The sequence below is a fragment of the Xenia sp. Carnegie-2017 genome, unplaced genomic scaffold (genome assembly GCF_021976095.1).
Source record: "Xenia sp. Carnegie-2017 unplaced genomic scaffold, XeniaSp_v1 HiC_scaffold_20, whole genome shotgun sequence".
In the NCBI taxonomy this organism is placed as follows: Eukaryota; Metazoa; Cnidaria; class Anthozoa; order Malacalcyonacea; family Xeniidae; genus Xenia; species Xenia sp. Carnegie-2017.
This window is the reverse complement of record NW_025813483.1, coordinates 15,161,532-15,181,775: the sequence shown is the minus strand read 5'-3', so window position 1 is coordinate 15,181,775 and position 20,244 is coordinate 15,161,532. Positions and strand designations below refer to the sequence as shown.

The following is a 20,244-nucleotide window of genomic DNA, read 5'->3' as shown; positions in this document are numbered from 1 at the left end:
TTTACCTTATTCAAGCCTTTGCCTTTGATATGCATGCTGCGGTATGGCTGTCATGCTAAATGCTTTTAACAATTTCATTGTTCTCTCACGCCCAGTGGAATGGCTCCACAATTCACACCCCCTCGTATGAATGTGTTTCCAAATTGAATTAGTGAGACAATATCTTTCGCTCTTAAGATTCGTCATTTTTTGTGTGTATTGTTTTCGATTGCACATCGAATCATTAATAAAGTCTGATGATTCTGATCATATAGGTGTGGCAGAGTTAAATATTTTAGAACAACTAACCTGCATGCTGTTTTCTGATTGATATTTGTCGAGTGAGGATGTCTAACAGTACAAGTCAAGATTTCTCTGTGTTGCTGAAAAGTTTGGGAAACTTTAGGGCAAATGATACAGGCTTGGTGTATTTTGAAGAGATCGGCTAGTTCTGTGTCAATCTCAAAAATAGGTGGATAATTGATGGATCGCTGGGAAGATCTTGATGTCGGAACAGGGAATCGTGGTGGTAATACTTAAATTGTGATTATGAAGGTGTCGTGCAAGTCGTGGTAAGGTTAATGTTGTAGTAAAACGGAAGAATTTGAAAGCGTTTTAATAAAAGAAGGTATTTGTAAAGCATTTAAGATTGTAATGCCCAACGGTCTGTCGTTGAAAACTGGGGTCGTCAATGCCCGCTTTCTCTTGGTAAAAAAAAAGTATGAGAAGGGAACTTTAGGTTTTTTATTGTCGCGAGACTTTAAAAAGAAAAAAAAACAGTAGTTTTCTTTCGTTCATCATTCGGTTGGTGCTTAGTCTTGCTTCAAAGCTAATTTGTCTTTGTTCAATTCTTTATCGTTACTTTGCTGGTGCCGTAGTACACTTTGTGAACTTAAGTATTTTACTGTGGTATAATAAATCTCGTTTTTTTGATATTCAAGGTGATACAAGAGTTATAGACAACAGATTGTGTTATATTTCGTCTTTATTCCAAAGACATCGTCAGATTGATTAGTCTGTTATATTTATCTATATTGTTTTATTTAAAATTGCCTGCTTGTCGTGGTTAGTATTGCGGTACTACAATGAGTGTTTGCACAACAGGTCAGACAAACGACTACATCTCCAAGCGTAATTTGGCATTGCACGAAAACTGCTCTATAGACATCAAAACCATACTTTGGGCGTTCATGCTTTCAAATACAATCATTAATTCAGAACTTCAGTTTTAAACCAAATAATTTAAATAGGTGAATACCATAATAAAGTAAATGAGCATTTAAGAATCGAAGAAGATAAAGAGGAAAAATGGCAACAAACTGTGGAAAAATAAAAACAGATAATCAAAACAAAAGGTACGACGTTTAGCATAAATACTTAAATATTTGATATATTTATATATTTTTTATATTCTTAGATGAACCTATTTTACGTTAATACGATGATATTTCCACAACTCATTTGTTCTTTATTTCTAGACTATAAAGAATTCGTCAAGATGCTGCAAGTGGAAGGAACAGATTATCCCTCGACAGTAAACATCCTTCCTAACCTTCGATATCAATTCTTCCGGACTGGCCAGTGGAGAATTATATCTCTATGAAATGACGCTTTCATTTTATACTTCGAAGTGAACTTGTATATATGGGAGATTTAGCCCTGGGGATGTGTTGCCAGCATGTTAACGGACTGGCACTTCTTTACCATTAACTAAGTAATGACATAGAGGTTAGCACAAACCAGTTAACATGCTTGTTTACAATTGATTTATTAAAGTAGCAAAGTTACAAAAAGACATTGCAGTACGTTGGCAGAGTATTGCAAAATCTTTCAATTATATTTCGTCAATTCGAATTTGAAATGACTGCCCTGCAGTCAAGAAACGTTAAATATTTATTCGTTTACTAAGCTGTGATTGCCGCTGTTGTTACATTGAGGGATGTTATAACAGTGTCTTCATAGCAGTTAAAACATAGCGAACACAAACATTTTGCGATAAAGTTATTTGAAATGTCTGATAAAGTACGAGTTTAGACAAAAATCTTTACAGATCTTCTGCAAACACTGGTTTTTTGAAATACATGAAATTTGACAGTTTCTCAGTATCTTACTGATATTCTTACAGTTATGCTTACGTGGCAACAGTTCCAGATTAAAACTGCGGTATGTGTTTGTTTGTATGTTTGTTTGCCTTTTTGTTTGTGTTTTTGTTTGTGTTTCATACCACTAACTTGTTGCTTAGTATTTTTCAGATGCGGAGGACGAGAAGATACAAGAAGTGGAAGTCAGGCTTGTAAGTGTTTTTATCATTCATCAAATCTAACAATTTTGTTGCTTGTGTCTCTTTTAGAACGACGTAAAGTACAATGGTTAATTGACGCTCCATACGGTAAGTGTAGCCAATTATTTTTACTTGTAGACTAATTAGTAGAAGGGCAAAATCTTTGACTTCAGTTCTTCAATCAGTGTTTGCAGATGATCAATTGAAGATTTTGAGTAATAGCTAAGTATGAAAAAGTTTTAAGTTATAACTAGAGCGAAATCACATTTTAACACACTAACACGAAAATATGTGCATAAATGTTGTATTACATATTTGTAATATTCTAACTAAGCTAGAGAGTTCCCTCGCTCTCTAGTTTAGGAAAGAAGTTTTACAAAAGATGATGTATTCCAAAATAGACTTCTGCCACCTATTTTGGAATATTTTTGAACAAAATGTCTCTCAGCATTCGCTTGATAGTCGTTTCTTGTAATTAAAATAGCATTTTTCTGTAATTAGAATAAGATCCTACGTATTTTCAATGAAAAGCGATTTCATTTGCTGATTTCGACGACATTATGGTTACATTTTTTTCGAATTCTGATTGGTTTAAATATGACTATTTCATATAAAATCCCGGCTGGGTGAGATGGTACTTAGTTCTTTATTCTCATCTTTCTTTGAAATGAAGATAGTTGAAAAGAAAAGTTTTCTGTTTTTATTACAAGCAAATAAGCTAGTTTCAGCTTGCGCATGATCAATTGTTTTTTTTTTATCCGCCATATAAAAATACCCTGCTACTTGCTTTGAACACAAACCATTCTATTTCTACGTATTCACTTATTGAAAGAATAATACATTTCCAAAGAAATGAATAATGATGTGATTAAAACTTCATAGCAGACCTAAAACTAGCTGCAAGTTACTTGCAGGCTGACCGCGTTATTGATAACAGAGTAATTCATAAAATCAACTGGACTACTGCAGTTTAGCGGACACCTTGGACGCTGATACAAACCCTAACCCTATAATCCTAAGCATATATGAGCCCGCGCTCCGCATATAAGCGCTTCGGGTGTCCGCTAAACTGCAGTCTAGCCAAATCAATTGTTGTAATAATAAATACTTTTGACAACAAGCAATCCAATAAAAATGTATGTGAAATACTGTCGTCCATATTTATTATCTTAAACAGCAAAATAATGGCATCTGATAGGTGCAAACACAGCTAACATTCCCCAAATTCTTAGTGGCAAAACATTCCTTTCAGTAGTAACAAATCATGGTATAAATAAAATTAAGTGAAGTTGTTCTTACAAAGGCTAGATATTTATTTAGTTACTGTTGTTCAAATTACGCATAACTGGTTTCATATGAATTTCTACTTCTTACCAAACACGCTCACCTTCAAGGACAAAACCAAAAAAGACAAAAATCGAATATACAAACGAAGGACAACAACATAAACCATCGCACATTTTATCAAAGATCTTCACACTATTATTGATGCCAGGTTGGAAATCACACCGTTTTACATTAGCATGCTTAATGAGTTTTTTAACTGCTGATAAAAAGATTTTTGGTTGTAATGTGACCACCGCGTATCATCATAAATCATCACTGTCATGGTTAATCATACAATGAAATTCGTTTGAGTCATAGATGTTACCAACCAATCGACAGAGACAAACCCTAGTTACCAGTCTTTTGTTAATGAGTGCTCAAATTCGATGTCGTAACGACTGAGTGTACTGTAATATTAACTTGAACGTTTATTCAGTAAACTGTGTTAAAAACAAGGAGACATCGTCTGTTATCAAACAAAAATATACTATTGAAACTTTTTTTAAACGTGAAAGCATAAAATCATACACGGAAAAGTTGTATAAAAAGCTATAATTTTCAAATACGTTTTATCTATTTTTTTGCAGTTCCGTCTAGTTTTAGTTTGTTGATAAATGGTTCTCGATTCTTGCAGATGTTTTTCTTCGAAAATATCTCGCTGTGGAATACACTTAGTACGACGCAATTAAAACAGCTTGGCACAAAGTGTGTCCAAAAATACGACAGTAAATTTTTTTTCTACCGTTCTTCTACTGCCAAGAAGCAAAAACAAACATGTATTATTTCAGTGAGGAGTTGGCAAATTTTAGATGCCATTTGGTTTCAACCAATCATGGGATAAAACTAGAGAAGTTATCGTTCCAGTTGTTAATACAGTTCACTGGCGGAGTCACCCCTATTTTTCACCACAGTCTGCAGTCTGGATAAATGAATCGTGCGTCTTAGTGAGACATTTTTGATAATGCAACACAAAAATTTTTTACGAGTACTTTTTCTACTCAATTACTCCATCAACGGTATAATTGCATTAATCTCCGAGCTCACAAACAATTGGGAAAAAATCTTTAAAATTACTGCATTAGCTTTGGTAGCTTTGGCAAACAAAAGTCAAGAGAGCAAGAGACACCTGCTTGCGTACTTGCTGACTTTATCAAAGATCCCGGATGTTTGTTAACTGCACAGTGAAATCATTGTGTGACTTTATCAAAGATCCCGGATGTTTTTTTAACTGCACAGTGAAATCATTGTATGACTTTATCAAAGATCCCGGATGTTTGTTAACTGCACAGTGAAATCATTGTGTGACTTTATCAAAGATCCCGGATGTTTGTTAACTGCACAGTGAAATCATTGTGTGACTTTATCAAAGATCCCGGATGTTTGTTAACTGCACAGTGAAATCATTGTATGACTTTATCAAAGATCCCGGATGTTTGTTAACTGCACAGTGAAATCATTGGACGTTTGTTAACTGCACAGTGAAATCATTGTATGAAATTTGACAACTTAAAAAAATCGTTTAAAACATTTTGCAATGTAACTATGCTACTCTCTCGTTATAAGTTAAAGATCCAGTAATATTTTTCTGGGATCTTCCACAGTTGTCTTAATTTTTCGTAAAAATGTCACAGCTTCCCTACCATCGATCAAACGATGGTCGTAAGTCAATGCAAGGTACATCATCGGGCGGATTTCAACCTAAATATAATAAAATTGCTGAAACAATAGGCTTTCGCGTGTTCAGAGAGGGTTCAGCCCTCTTTGAATCATACATAATAAGTCAGCAATGACGTATGTTATGAATGTCATGTAAACGCCAGAACGAGGCATATGTCTACTCGCTAAATGTCAAATCTAAACTGTTGAAGAAGTCAACGTCAATATGAACTGTTGAAGCGGTCAAGGTCAATATGAACTGTTGAAGAGGTCAAGGTCAATATGAACTGTTCACGGTTAATATGAACTGTTGAAGCGGTCAAGGTCAATATGAACTGTAAACTATAGATCCAAGGATGATGTATAAATTTTAAAAGAATGCCTTCGGATTCACACAGCACATACATCCTTCAGTTAAGGCGATTACTTACCTTTCCATTTAACGCTACTGGTCTATCGTTGATTGCATGTATACCCAATATAGCAGATTGAGGAGGGTTAATGATTGGTGTACCCATAAGAGATCCAAATACTCCACCATTTGAAATGGTGAATGTACCACCGTCCATGTCTTCTATAGCTAGACTACCATCTCGGGCCTGGAGATTCAAGTAAAAGAACATCTTTGTGTGTTACGTACACAGTGCGACTTATCGTGACATAAATTTGTCGCATAATTATTTCATAACAACTCAAGTCAAAACAACAGTACGACTGAGCACGTCATTCCAATAAGAAGTCATCAAAAATTCAAAACAATAAACTTGTCACAATATCAACAAACGACTTCACCTTTTCACCAAGAGCATTAATTGTCTTCTCGATATCGGCAAAGTTCATGGTTTCAACGTTACGAATTACAGGAACAACTAAACCCTGAAGCAACCAAGACAGTTGTTTACGTACCTCACAATAAGAGAATAATAAAAATACAACAAAATATACCTTAGGTGTAGCAACAGCCACGCTTATGTCGATATAATCTCTATAGATGATCTGATTATCATCATCATCAATCACTAAAACAGAAATTTTAAGTTTCAAATTTTTGGCATGAAATTGATCATCAACACTTTAATTTTAATTTGTGAATGCATTAAATGATATTGTATGAACATATGTGGATAGTGAACGACTATGAACATATGTGGATAGTGAACGACTATGAACATATGTGGATAGTGAACGACTATGAACATATTTGGATAGTGAACGACTATGAACATATGTGGATAGTGAGCGACTATGAGCATATGTGAATGGCGAGTTACTCAGAAATTCAATCAAGATGAAAATGGACACAAGCGAAATATTGAAACGATATAGGGGATCTAGGATGTTTTGGATACCTGCATTCACAACAGGCAGCTCTTGCAACGCATGCGCAGATGCCTTGATGAATGCAGACATAAATCCAAGCTTTACGTTGTGTTTCTTGAAGAAAGCCTCTTTATGCTGCGCACGCATCTCCATGATGTTGCTGAAACACAAACAAGTGGATTGTAAAGGACAAATCACCATACTACCTTCAATTGTGGTAATTCACAATTTTGAACAGAGAAACACCATGTTGTGACTGCTTTAATAGGATATTCCACAGGGAAATGATTTATGCCATGATTGGTTGGAAAGCGATAATATATTAAACCCTTAATGACATGATTAATGAAATGTGATTTAACCATTTGCCATTGTAAGGTGGTGTAATAAAAATATATACTAAAGTCAATGCATTAAACAGGTAACGTATCCATTAATAAACTATAGAATGTAAAGACCAATCCAGGATCCACAGGTGTACTAGTCTGTACCTAGAATACACAACATATAGTATTTTTTTACCTCATATCGACTTCATTAAATGTTGTCAACATGGCTGTAGTATTTTGAGCTTCCTTCAATCTTCCCGCAATTCTTAATCTCATACGTGTCATTTTCACCTTGTATAACATTTCTGATTTTATTAAAATGTCTCTCTCTGTGTCTGAAACTAATTCCATCAAAGATACATACCCGTGTTTCATTTCTGTTTCCTCCAGTGGCAGTGCCAGGGATACCTTTATCAGCTTCAGTTGAGGGAGGAGACTGAGGCAGAGGTGGGGGAGTGGGAGTAACAATCTTTAAGGGTTCTTTAGGGATCTCTGGAACTATGACATACATGAGACACTTAAGTTACTGAAAAACAATCAAAGTTGCTTAAAAGTACCTATGTCTAGTTATTTGAGAATCTGAGAGTATAAATTAATAAGAAATTTATAGAAGTGAAAATAATTATAAAACCAGGAGGAGGTGCTGAAGGTATCTCCCTTGGAACAACTTTTTCAGCAGTACGTTCAGATGTTTCCACTTTGGGTTGAAGAGGTTCTGGTGGTGTTTCCACCTTGGATTGCTCGGTTTCATCTGCAACTTTAGAAGTAGTAAGCCCACCTTCACCTAATGAAAGAATACCACTCGCATTTGTTCTAGCACGACAATTTCCACTGATCATAATATACAAACAAAAAATTTGTATAACCTGAAGCATCAACAACTAATAAATCTTGTCCTTTTTCAACTGTGCTTCCATCATCAACAAGGAACTTTTTGATTACACCAGCAACAGGAGAGGTGACTGGTAAAGCAGTCTGTTAATGACATGTATGAAAAGGCAAAGTCGGTTATGATAACCTTCCATACGATATCTTTAAATTTTCTCACATACCTTGTCAGTCTCAATTTCTCCAATTACTTCATCCTCCTCAATGGCTTCACCTTCCTCTGATGAAATAAAGTTTCAAAGTAAACAATCATTCACTAATAAATGTTTAGCAACAAAAAGCAACCTTTCTCCCATCTTATGTCTCCCTCCGTTACAGAATCAGGAAATGGCGGTGTTTTTACTGTTCTTAAATCTTCACCTAGTAAAAAATATAATAATTTTAAACATCAAGGTGGAATTTTGAATAACTCTTGGCCTCACAAGCAGACTACATAAAAGAATTTATGCTTCTTGTTCAGTAGATCATGATCAGTAAACTTGGTGAGTTGAGTTGGTAAACAACAGATATCTGGCAAAAGTAGACTTACTTTTCCATAGACCATAAATCAGCCAAAAGAAACCAATACGTAAAAATGACACCTACCTATTATAGCAGAGGTATGAAATGCCTTGAATGATGCCACTGCATTAATATTACCTCTAAATACAAAATTCACGTTTTTAAACCTTTAACATTACATTACCTGGATTGGGAATGATTTTTGCGTTAAAAATGAGTAAGAACTGATAGTTAATAAAAATAAGGTGTATTTTTTCCCAAAAATTAATCATCCCAATACCTCAAAGTGTTTAAGTTGTAATTACGAACTCTACATGGTTGCCTTGGATTATAGTACAACACTAAAAACAGACTGAACATCAAAATTACGTTAGCAATAAATACTAGTTTAGTAATGATACGTACAAGATAGTTGTCTATTTGTTGTCCTTGGCAGACCAATAAGATTTTGTCTCTGAGAAATGAAGAAATGCAAATATCAATAATGCTCGACACAGCTGATAACAACAGCAATTCAACTCGAAGAAGACTCAGTCTATTTTACCGGTAATCCATAAAATTTTCCACGAAAGCACGTCCGATGCAATACGCTGGAAGTTTTGTGAAACAGCATTTTCTGCTGATAAGATCTTAGCAGTTATTGTGAGAATTGCAATTTCATATACCATCTATATACATAAATAAGTTCACATTAACTTGGGCCCAGGCCCTTGCCTAATTTATGGTATGATTCCACTTTTCTGTATATAAAAACAATCAATGGGTACTACACCTTTTGGTAATGGATCATTAATCATCGAAAAATGTGGGTACTGTGATGATAACTTAACAATGACGAATATCCGAACTCTAATAATCCGTCGAGTGGGTATTACAAAACACATAATAAAGTAAATGGTTTGAACCCGGGAGTATCGTTACATGTTTGTAAATGTCGATCGTCCAGGTTGGTATACTTACATACAATTTACCAAAGATGTCGAAGAAAACGGAACTCTTCCTTTTCTCGACTGTTTGGTAAAACATGACAATCAAAAACTTCGAACAACAGTTTATCGCAAGCCAACACATACTGACCGACTGCTAGACCAATCATCTTACAACCCTACATCACACAAAGCCACCACAATCAGAACATTAACAAGACGTGCACAAATCATATGTGATTCACCGGACGCTCTACACAACGAAAACAACTATCTCAAACGTGTTTTTGACAAAAGCAACTATAACTCTGACTTTATCAAACGCAACACTTACAAACCCAACGAACCAAACGAAACGAAGAACTCGGTGACAACAGCAACGATACCTTACATCAAAGGTACGTCTGAGACTATCTCGCGTATCTTACGACCATACAACATACGTGTCGCACATAAACCAATCACAACGTTACGACAAGTACTAATGAACATAAAGGACAAAGAACAACCCAACCAACGACAAGGCGCAGTTTACAAAATAAACTACTCCGACTGCCACGCCTCCTATATCGGGGAAACTGGCAGGAACTTAAACATAAGACTTACTGAGCACAAACGAGCTACTAAGAAACAAGACAAAACTAATCACATTGCCGAACATCACTGAATCGCAAAGCACAACATTGACTGGGACTCGGCAAAATCCATTACTTACAGTACTGACTATAGAGAACGGCTTACATTAGAAAGTTGGTATACCAACTTGGAACAAACCCCCTGAACAGATCGCAGCAATTACCGGCACCTTGCAAACGACTTATTCACAATACAAACAAACGATCAACTAAAAACATTACACTTCACATTAATTCACAATGACAATACACAATTGACACCCACACATTACAACTAAAAACATCACACCTAAATCACACATCACAACTAAAAATAAAAATACTTCACTTCCCACTAATTCACAATGACAATACACATTTCCTGTACACACAATACAATGACGTAAGAACCAGATAACAAATACGGCTAACCTGACCTTTACTCCTCATTTGACTCTGAAGATGACTACCGCTAAGGTTGTCGAAACGTCAGTCAACAACAACAAAAACAGTCCTTCTCAGGACTATACTAACATGGGCGATCGACATTTACTAATTTGTAACAAAACACATAATACTACATACAAATTCGAGTACCCACTTTTCGAAAAACTGAAACTTAACCCCCCTAAAGTGTGAGCTCCACTAAAATTTTTATGTGAAGCTTGAAGTGAACTATAACCAAAGTTGCAACATACAAACTAACTTTTTTTTGCCTATTCTATAGATGTAGATACAAGAATTAACATACGATTAAGTCGTATGCTGTTCTTTCTTATAGCATTTCTAATCCTACGTCGACATAAACTTGCTATACGATAGATGAAAATTGAATGCTAGACCAGAGCATCACGCCTCAACGATACAAAAGTTTTAAAAAACCCTGCAATTGTTGTATTGGCTATGTATTGAAAACAACCAAACCGTCAAAACGATTTATAAAAAGTTGAAAACAAAATTAACTATAATCTTAATCTGCCACGCATTGCACGTGTTTATGGGCGTTTTAATACCAATCTTATCAGCTCCATTTTTTTAAAAACACGACACAGCGTTACCATATATAAGAACTAGCTTGGCTAAACGGTCTCACAACGTCGTTTTGATTTAAAATGAAAGTAGCAATTATCGGAGCAGGGCCTTGTGGTTTGACATCCATCAAAGCATGCCTTGATGAAGGACTTGATCCTGTATGCTTTGAAAAAGGATCTGATATAGGTGGACTATGGCGATACGCAGCCTCTGAAGAAGATCATGCCAGTGTTTATAATTCTTGTGTAATGGTCACAAGTAAAGAAATGTCATCTTTCAGGTTGTCTTGACTCAAATAAACTATTTGGATGCTAACGTTTTTAATTCGATGTTAACTTGTAGGTTTTGCCTTACTTTCATATCTATAGAAAGATAAAATACCATTTAGATTGGTGTTACCCCTATGTCATCTAAAGTATCCTTGTAATCTATACATTTTTTCACGTTTTCTTTTTCTTTCAGCGACTTCCCAATTCCAAAGGACTATCCACTCTTTCTCCCCCACTCTCTGGCAAGGCGCTACCTTGAAATGTATGCAGAAAACTTCGAACTACGCAAACACGTGGTGTTCAATAGCAAAATTGTGGGGATCAGCCGCCATCAAGATTCAAAAGAAGACCGATGGCACGTTACAATTGAAAAAAGGACCGAAAAAAATGTCGAAAGACAAACGCTCGAGTTTGACGCAGTGCTCGTGTGCTCCGGCCATCATTGGAATCCAAATGTTCCTAAATTACCTGGCGATGAAAAATTTAAAGGTGAAATCATCCACAGTCAGTTATTCAAAGAAGCAAGAAGCTATGAGGGAAAAAGTGTTCTAGTTGTTGGTATGTAACCGTTTGGTGAAATATGCCATTTGGTATGTTAAGCAACCTATACTGTTGCAAATGAATGCATATTGCTTTGTCTGACAGGTATTGGAGACTCTGCTGCAGCTATAGCAACCGAGTTAAGTCATGTAGCTGAAAAAGTATATCTGAGTACAAGACGAGGCTCTTGGATAACCTCACGGCTACAAGCATATGGAATGCCAAGCGATCAGTTTCTACAGCGGCGTTTCTTTTTTGATTTACCTCGTCCACTCCTTGACTGGATTTGCACCAAAATCGCCAACACTTACTTTGATCACGAGGACTTTGGATTGCTGCCTAGCAACAGCTATCTTCAGCAACCTCCCATAGTCAACGATTCCCTGCCGTACAAGATACTCAGCGGGGCTGTCATTATAAAACCCGACATTTTCGAAATTGACGAGAAAGGTAAACACTATTGAACAAGATAGGTAGAACAAACCTTTTATGCGGTAGATATTCTTTTTCTGTAAACAAACTGAGTGTTTTGTTAAAAAATTTGCAACTGAATTTTTGCCACATGTCTGATACAATCTTTTACCAGATATTACATTTGTGGATGGCACAGTTGCTACGGATATTGACGTCATCATCTTAGCAACGGGTTACAAGTACACGTTTCCATTTTTGGATGAAACCATGGTAGATTTTGAGTTTAATGCTCCTCGCCTCTACAAGCACATGTTTCGAGTGGAGGAAAATCCGAGTATTGCGTTTATTGGATGTCTACAACCAGTTGGATGTATGTTCCCTGTTGCAGAAATGCAAGCAAGACTTGCTACTCGTGTATTCAAAGGTCTTGTAAAGTTACCCAACCAAACAGAAATGGAGAAAGATATAGCTGAAAGTTTCGAAAGGAGAGCGCACGAATCGTATCATGCTGAAAAACACGTCACAATGGTAAAATAGTAGGATGAAAACATCGAGTTATGGAATATCCATGGGAAGCCTAAGATTTCTAACTATATCATTTCATTTCTTTCAGGTCTACTACATACCATACTGTAACAGTTTGGCAAACATGATAGGATGTAAACCTCGTTGGTTAAGAACACTCATCACCGATCCCATGTTGGCTATTCGCTGCTACTTTGGGCCGTGTTCGCCTCCACAATATCGCTTGAATGGAGAAGGAGCATGGGAAGGAGCAAGAAAAGCAATCATGGAAATTGAAGAAAGAAATGTCGCTCCAACGAAAAAGAAAGTGAACAAAGAAAAGAGACAGCGATTATTTTCTTTAATTCCAATCTTTGCCATGTTATGCTTTTTTAGTTATCTGATGTTCCAAATGCAAGCATAAGCATGCATGCTTTTATTCAATTATTTGCTTTCGTCCGTTCTATGGTTTTTATTCATTCTTTTATGTATATTAACAGACTTTAATCTTTCACCCATATATAAATATAATTAAAAATCAATTTCATTTCATGTGAAACTTATACCCATATGTGAACATTACGTGAAGCACCGTTCATAGCTTAAACGTCTGACATTCAGACTGCTGACTCACAGTACCGTGGTAACATCGACATAAAGTTCCGTACCATGCAAATCAAATTTCAATAATATAACTAATATGACAACAATATAATATATATACCTGATTATATACCGCCTATTTACAATAATACGTTATACAGCTGTGCTGACACTGGAATTGTCTGCAGAAGGATAATAATAGTAAAAATTAACACACGTCTAAAAGGTAAAATTTTCAATATGAATGGATGTTACGTAAACTTACTTGTTTCTAGATTCTCACCGGGCCCCCATATTCTTACTGTGCCGTCGTCGCTACCTGACGCAAGCATGCTGGGAACCTTTGGATTCCAGTGGACACAGTTGACAGTCTTTGTGTGACCACTGAGAACCATAATTGGTTCTGGGTGTTTAATATGCCAAACATAGACCTGATGATCTGAACGAAATCACAAGAAAATATTTCAACGAGAAGTTTCTCTCACAAGTTCAACCGACTTTAATATCTTTTCAACATTCATTGGAAGAATAAAATATTTTAAAATTTGAGTACAATTGAGGTTGATTTTACAAAAAACGACCATAAAATGTTTAACAGACAACTCCTCACAGGTTAATGCTAACTCACCTTCACTGCCACTTGCAATGAAGTCCTGATTGAAGCCACCAAAACACGAGTATATAACACAGAAACCGTGGCTCAACCCCTGATATCTTCGTATTAGAACTCGATCTTTAATGTCCCACAGATGCAGGCCCTAAAAAAAAAGGAGATGTTGTAGCAGTAAATTTGACTGTTATCATGAATTATCATTATGTAGTCATTCATAGAGATTGCAAGCTTTCTTGTGATCTTTCATAGAAATTGTATGTTATCTTGTGCTCATTCATAGAGATTGTAAGCTTTCTTGTGATCTTTCATAGAAATTGTATGTTATCTTGTGCTCATTCATACAGATTGTATGTTATCTTATGCTCATTCATAGATTGTATGTTATCTTGTGCTCATTCAGAAATTGCATGTTATCTTGTGCTCATTTATAGAAATTGTATGTTATCTTTTGCTCATTTATGGAAATAGTATGTTATCATTCGCTTATTTATAGAAATTGTATGTTATCTTTTGCTCATTTATAGAAATTGTATGTTACCTTTTGCTCATTTATAGAAATTGTATGTTATCTTTTGCTCATTTATAGAAATTGTATGTTATCTTTTACTCATTTATAGAAATTGTATGTTATCTTTTGCTCATTCATTGAAATTGTATGTTATCTTGTGCTCATTTGTAGAAATTGTATGTTATCTTTTGCTCATTTATAGAAATTGTATGTTATCTTTTGCTCATTTATAGAAATTGTATGTTACCTTTTGCTCATTTATAGAAATTGTATGTTATCTTGTGCTCATTTGTAGAAATTGTATGTTATCTTTTGCTCATTTATAGAAATTGTATGTTATCTTTTGCTCATTTATAGAAATTGTATGTTATCTTTTGCTCATTTATAGAAATTGTATGTTATCTTTTGCTCATTCATAGAAATTGTATGTTACCTTTTGCTCATTTATAGAAATTGTATGTTATCTTTTGCTCATTTATAGAAATTGTATGTTATCTTTTGCTCATTCATAGAAATTGTATGTTACCTTTTGCTCATGTATAGAAATTGTATGTTATCTTTTGCTCATTTATAGAAATTGTATGTTATCTTTTACTCATTTATAGAAATTGTATGTTATCTTTTGCTCATTCATTGAAATTGTATGTTATCTTGTGCTCATTTGTAGAAATTGTATGTTATCTTTTGCTCATTTATAGAAATTGTATGTTATCTTGTGCTCATTCATAGAAATTGTATGTTATCATGTATTCATTTGTATAGATTCTATGTCATCATGTGTTCATTTGAATAAAGATTTTACGCTCTCACCACAACATTTGTAAAAGAAACGAGTAGTTACAAAAACTAAAGATGGCCATACCTGGGTGCCAACATTTATTAAAATAAATCGATCATTCTCCGAAACAGCGAACGATATAATAGGATGATCTTCCTGAATTCTAAGAGTGAGAAAAAACACCGCTCTTATTCATGTTATACATTGATAAAATACAAGCTTCACGCGTGCTGATGACGTCACACGTCAAAAGACGGATAATATGCTATTAATAAGGATAATGTAAACGATATAAATCGTGGATGGATATGGATTATAATGGTTACTATGGATAACAATCATTTCACTTACAAATTTCTATCGGAGAAATCTTCAAAGTTATAACTCCTAATTCTGTTGTGACTATCAGCAGCTAAAACAGTCTTTCCATCTTTTAAACAGTGAAGACTACGAACACGAATACCTTCCCATTGTTCCAACACGTTGCCATCTAAGTCCTTTAAAATCAAAAACACGTCGTACTAAGGTTATTATCGAAATGAGTATTTTCTAATCCGGGGAATGGGTCAGCCTCTCCTGTAACAGGACTGGTTGCACAATGGGAACCAGGCAAACCTCTTAAAAGGCAATTTGGGCATTCACCAAGTGAGCAGCACTATCATGGCTTCGTGTTACTAACGCCCTGGGAGTTGGTGCAACGAGCTACAGAAACAATGATACAAAATCAATGTTCTCAGACTTACGCATTGAAAGAATTGTCCTCTCATTCCTCCTGTATACAGTCGTTTACCATCAGGATTCCACGAACAAACTGTCAAACTATCTTCCGTGGCTTGTGTTGCTCGACATCGTAAAACTCCAGTCTGAAATCATAAAATCAACAAACTACGTCAAATTTGTGCACTCATTGAAAATATTCATCACGTAAGAAACATTTATCATAAATTAAGCAATATGCTGTAATTTCTGCGCACTTTCATGAACTCCTACCGCTAATGTTCAGTTAATTAGAGTTAATTAGAGTTAATTAGACCAAGTAATATCAATTCATGTAACAAAAAATAAAAAATAAAATAAATTTTGAGTAACAAACTTAGCAAGGCATGTACTAAACTATGACATACAATAAGAACAACCATTTGCTATTTGAATCATATTATCATTGTATGTATCTCAATGAGCTATATTATCTACCTCAATATCCCATATACAGAGTTCATTACAGTTTTCAGCCCCACATACAATGAGATGCTGATCATTTGGACTCCAGGATATGTAGTATGCTCCCAGTTCATGACCATCCAAAACACGTAATTTTTTCACATTATCTTTCTAAACATTCCCATGACATGCAACAGTTATACATTAGGTAGTTGTATGCAAAATAATGGATTGAAAATTTGTTTAGAGATTATTATTGGCATCAAACCGTGATTTCCCAAATTATGACAGTGTTGTCTTTTGAGGCTGAGGCTAGCTTGTGACCATCATGAGAAAACCGTAGGAATAAAACCTATAATTAAAAAACACTTCATATGCACATTCAAACACTGACATAACATGTCATTACAACAAAAAAAAACAGAGTCCTTTGACTCAAAACAAATATAGAGCAACAACTGTCACACCTCATCACAATGCTCTGTCAAAATGTGCTTGGTCTCACAGGGAAACTGTCTTCTAAAGAAAGACACGACAAGAAATCAAATCAAAGACTAATCATATAATGTAGCTATCTAATTATTACAATCCAAGTAAAACTGAGAACTATTAAGAACTATTCAAATGAAATACCTGGTGCATGTATGGTCAGTAAGGAGTGAGAATGAGGTAGGATGATTCTCAAACTCTGAATTATGGTAAAGGCATTGATTTCTTTGTAATTCCTGTGCTTGACAAAGTAGGGTATACAGTCTTCGAGGTGGAAGCATGATGGAAGAAGGAAGTAATTCTAAAGAATAAACACATTAGCACAAGCAAAAGCTATTATTACATGTTAGTAGTAATTGCTGGTAATTGCTTGCTTACAAACAACTTATTCACAAAGAGCAATTAAACACTTTACACTAATCCACAATGACATTGCCCAATTGACACCCACACATTTCCTGTACAAACAATAAAATGACGTAAGAACCAAATAAATAATACGGCTAACCTGACATTTACTCCTGCTTTGATTCTGAAGATGACTACTGCTAAGGTTGTTGAAACGTCAGTCAACAACTACAACAGTCCTTCTTAGGACTTTACTAACCTGGACAATCTACATCTACAAACATGTAACGATACTCCTGGGTTTGATCATTTATTTCAAAAGATATTATATTAAACACAAACATACTTCATAAAAACATATACATACCCATACACTCACATAACTAAATATCCACATAACCATATTCCCATATACCAACAAACTCAAATATCCACACACCAATATATCCCGTTACCCACATATACACCCCCTTACCCACACATACATCCCCTTGCCCACATAACAATATATCCTCTTAACCACATACAAATATATCCTTTTACCCACATACTTACACACAATGTACCTACATAAATTTAAATAGAGCATCAACTTACCTTGTATCTTTTCCATCAAACGTTGCCTTGAATGCTGACCTTTACCATGCCACTTTGATTTTCGATATAATTCTTCATTATTTGCACACATTAGTAATCTGAATTTGCCAACAAATAAGCAGCTTAACAAATACTAATTTCAAAGATTAAGAAAACACAAGTAAGTCAGCACTTTATTTTAATGCTGAATACTGATAAGAGAAATACTAAGCTAGATTAGCTAATCCCAACATATTTAATCAGATGAACCAAAGCAAAGATTCACCAAACATAGTTAAGAACCAATCATATCCAAAATCTCATACCCAGTTAGACGGTGGACTTTTTCCTTGCTATTTCGAAGCGGTGTTATCTCCTGACGCAGACATTTTAATGCATCAACAGATTTACCACTTTCGATTAATTCCAGAAATTTTTGCTCAAGAATAAGAAGTTTTACTTTCTGTAAGAAATAACGACGTCATTTAATTATATTGCATATTAATAGCTACACTTAATCATAATAACTAACCTTTACTAGTTCCTCAGATGTCCCTAAGAATGGCTTCACTTCTTTTAAAAATGATTCAGCCTGACAAAAGACGGGAGATTTTTTGTCTAAAGAGGGCATAATCGCGAAACCAAAAGATACCAGGTAAACAGGTAAAAACATACTCTATCCCAATCGCCAGAAAGAATGCTCTCCCTAAATTTAACAGCCGATTCATGTTCAAGCCTACACCCCGACTCTTGCATCAACATATCAGCCGATTTGCTAAATAAACAAGGAGTAAAATCATGAGCATTTCGTTAAAACCTGACACCAAAATACAGATGAATCAAAATTTAAGATAGCGAATTTGAGCCATATATGTGTGAGGACATTTAAATCTAAAAACATACTGCAATCCAAGCCCACGTAAATGTTGACCAATTAATCGTACTGAATCCACTTCAAATGTTGTAAACGCTTTCTGTTTGATTTGATTTGATGGTTTCTTGTGCTTTGATACTGTAAGTAGCTCCCCATTCGAGCTGGAATCACATTCTTCGACATCAACATCTCCCACAAATTGAGTCCGTCTCCGATGCATTTCAGACTCCAAATTCACTGTTTTTCGAGCCTTTTTACGTGGCGGGGGAGACGAGCCACCTTCAAAATGCTCCTCTTCAGATGAGGCCAGGGTAGCTACACAAGTTCCTCGCACCCAAATCCGAGGAAAACAGAAATACTATAAAATAATATGCTCTTCGTATCTACACTCTATACATGGACTTTAACATAAACAACAAAGACAACTTCGTCGTTGTGACGTTATCTAAACGGAAATGAACTGCAAGGTATCCATATCTCTGCCAGCCAATCCCTACGTGCCTTTGATTTCCATGGCTAATAATCAACTTACAATGGTATTATCCCATGACACCCCTACGGTGGCCCACAAGTACAATACACGAGAACAAATAGAAGCACACGAACAAAAATAGAAGTACACGAACACAAATGGATATAGAGCTTTTTGGAGGTGTTTGCAATCTAAGTATAACGTTCACGTACCTCGTTCGGGTTGTTGAAACTATGTTGAAAGAAATCGACCCTGAAGCATAGAGACTTGACGAGCAAACAGACTGATACGAAGATATTCGAACCCAGGACCTAACTACACCTTGCACGACGATGGGAATGATAAATTGAAGCCGTATGGCTTTGCAATGACGGCATTATAATCAAATTATCGGCTATCGATAATTATAATGAAAATAATCGATAATTATAATCAGAATGTTGGGTTATCTGATTATTACAATCAAAATTATGCGATAAACTATAATTATAATTAAAATTACGCCAAAGGTTATCGTATCGTGGTGAATTGTACGTGAGAAATTTAGTTACATCAACTCATTTTCTAAACATGATTGAATTCTAAGCAATGATGTGGAAACTTGGACAGGTCTTGTTTTCATATTTATTTCGGTATTCGAACGAAGTTTTTCAAGCGTTAGATAACGAAAAGCTCTATCCCAAACTATCTACCATGAAGAGTTCAATCTCAACAAAAAGCTCAATCTCAAACTATCTACCGTCAAAAGTTCAATCTCAACAAAAAGCTCAATAAAGTAAATGGTTTGAACCCGGGAGTATCGTTACATGTTTGTAAATGTAGATCGTCCAGGTTGGTATAGTCCTGAGAAGGACTGTTTTTGTTGTTGTTGACTGACGTTTCGACAACATTAGCGACATCTTTTCTTTTATTAGAGGGTTTTTTACCGGATCCACCGATTTTCCCTCCCATTTCGTTTTGTTTTGGAGAAAAAAAAACAGTGTCAACTTTTTGGGCCAAGCAATTATCATAACATTATTTGTTGTAGCTATCATGAATATTCGCGTTCCTTTTTCATTTCTCGGCCTATGGGTATATCTCCCAAAACACTGCGGCATTCATTTTTAAAATTCGTACATGTTGGTTGCCTGCAAGTATATAGCTACTGAACGAAGTAGATTTACTCAACATAGTTATTTAATATTATTTACGTCAAACTATTTCAAGATTAAAAAATGCTCTTTAGTGATGTATGACCGAGTAG

The 20,244-nt window shown here is 35.3% G+C and overlaps 3 protein-coding genes and 1 long non-coding RNA gene across 4 annotated transcripts; 2 read left to right on the top strand and 2 right to left on the bottom strand.

Annotated features, from left to right (window-relative positions):
* Nucleotides 1–2,108: 2,108 nt before the first annotated feature.
* On the top strand, nt 2,109–2,254 carry LOC124441945. Its single transcript, XR_006947044.1, has 2 exons — nt 2,109–2,142; nt 2,222–2,254. It is a non-coding gene; the product is annotated as an uncharacterized LOC124441945 (long non-coding RNA).
* A 1,869-nt stretch (nt 2,255–4,123) lies between these two features.
* On the bottom strand, nt 4,124–9,215 carry LOC124441944 (dihydrolipoyllysine-residue succinyltransferase component of 2-oxoglutarate dehydrogenase complex, mitochondrial-like). Its single transcript, XM_046992420.1, has 15 exons — nt 8,825–9,215; nt 8,686–8,734; nt 8,561–8,621; nt 8,365–8,420; nt 8,065–8,139; nt 7,944–7,999; nt 7,758–7,866; nt 7,523–7,675; nt 7,256–7,389; nt 7,085–7,182; nt 6,592–6,722; nt 6,188–6,261; nt 6,035–6,118; nt 5,674–5,841; nt 4,124–5,284 (listed from the first exon to the last, which is right to left on the bottom strand). The coding sequence occupies exons 1-15, from the start codon at nt 8,891–8,893 to the stop codon at nt 5,150–5,152; spliced, it is 1,452 nt and encodes a 483-aa protein (XP_046848376.1). The 5' UTR covers nt 8,894–9,215; the 3' UTR covers nt 4,124–5,149.
* Nucleotides 9,216–10,902: 1,687 nt separating this feature from the next.
* LOC124441334 (dimethylaniline monooxygenase [N-oxide-forming] 2-like) lies at nt 10,903–13,142 on the top strand. Its single transcript, XM_046991781.1, has 5 exons — nt 10,903–11,132; nt 11,315–11,679; nt 11,767–12,111; nt 12,248–12,603; nt 12,689–13,142. Exons 1-5 carry the CDS (start codon nt 10,933–10,935, stop codon nt 13,001–13,003), a joined length of 1,581 nt encoding a protein of 526 aa, XP_046847737.1. The 5' UTR covers nt 10,903–10,932; the 3' UTR covers nt 13,004–13,142.
* On the bottom strand, nt 13,037–18,959 carry LOC124441333 (WD repeat-containing protein 26-like). The gene is made up of 15 exons (XM_046991780.1): nt 18,559–18,959; nt 18,331–18,430; nt 18,188–18,247; nt 17,982–18,118; nt 17,677–17,774; nt 16,876–17,032; nt 16,710–16,761; nt 16,511–16,594; nt 16,276–16,413; nt 15,825–15,944; nt 15,433–15,578; nt 15,166–15,244; nt 13,811–13,940; nt 13,448–13,621; nt 13,037–13,364 (listed from the first exon to the last, which is right to left on the bottom strand). The coding sequence occupies exons 1-15, from the start codon at nt 18,747–18,749 to the stop codon at nt 13,336–13,338; spliced, it is 1,695 nt and encodes a 564-aa protein (XP_046847736.1). The 5' UTR covers nt 18,750–18,959; the 3' UTR covers nt 13,037–13,335.
* Between the last annotated feature and the right edge of the window lie 1,285 nt (nt 18,960–20,244).

Excerpts from the sequence above, each read along its gene's own strand:
- LOC124441944 (XM_046992420.1), bottom strand. The coding sequence starts at position 8,893 with ATGCTGTTTCACAAAACTTCCAGCGTATTGCATCGGACGTGCTTTCGT. Across the intron at positions 7,390-7,522 it reads ACCTTCAGCACCTCCTCCTG|TTCCAGAGATCCCTAAAGAA; the intron begins GTTTTATAATTA and ends TGTATGTCATAG. Across the intron at positions 6,119-6,187 it reads TGGCTGTTGCTACACCTAAG|GGTTTAGTTGTTCCTGTAAT; the intron begins GTATATTTTGTT and ends TGGTTGCTTCAG.
- LOC124441334 (XM_046991781.1), top strand. The coding sequence starts at position 10,933 with ATGAAAGTAGCAATTATCGGAGCAGGGCCTTGTGGTTTGACATCCATC. Across the intron at positions 11,133-11,314 it reads AAAGAAATGTCATCTTTCAG|CGACTTCCCAATTCCAAAGG; the intron begins GTTGTCTTGACT and ends TTTTTCTTTCAG. Across the intron at positions 12,604-12,688 it reads CTGAAAAACACGTCACAATG|GTCTACTACATACCATACTG; the intron begins GTAAAATAGTAG and ends CATTTCTTTCAG.
- LOC124441333 (XM_046991780.1), bottom strand. The coding sequence starts at position 18,749 with ATGCATCGGAGACGGACTCAATTTGTGGGAGATGTTGATGTCGAAGAA. Across the intron at positions 16,595-16,709 it reads TGACAGAGCATTGTGATGAG|GTTTTATTCCTACGGTTTTC; the intron begins GTGTGACAGTTG and ends TTTTAATTATAG. Across the intron at positions 15,579-15,824 it reads GAGGACAATTCTTTCAATGC|GACTTAGATGGCAACGTGTT; the intron begins GTAAGTCTGAGA and ends TTGATTTTAAAG.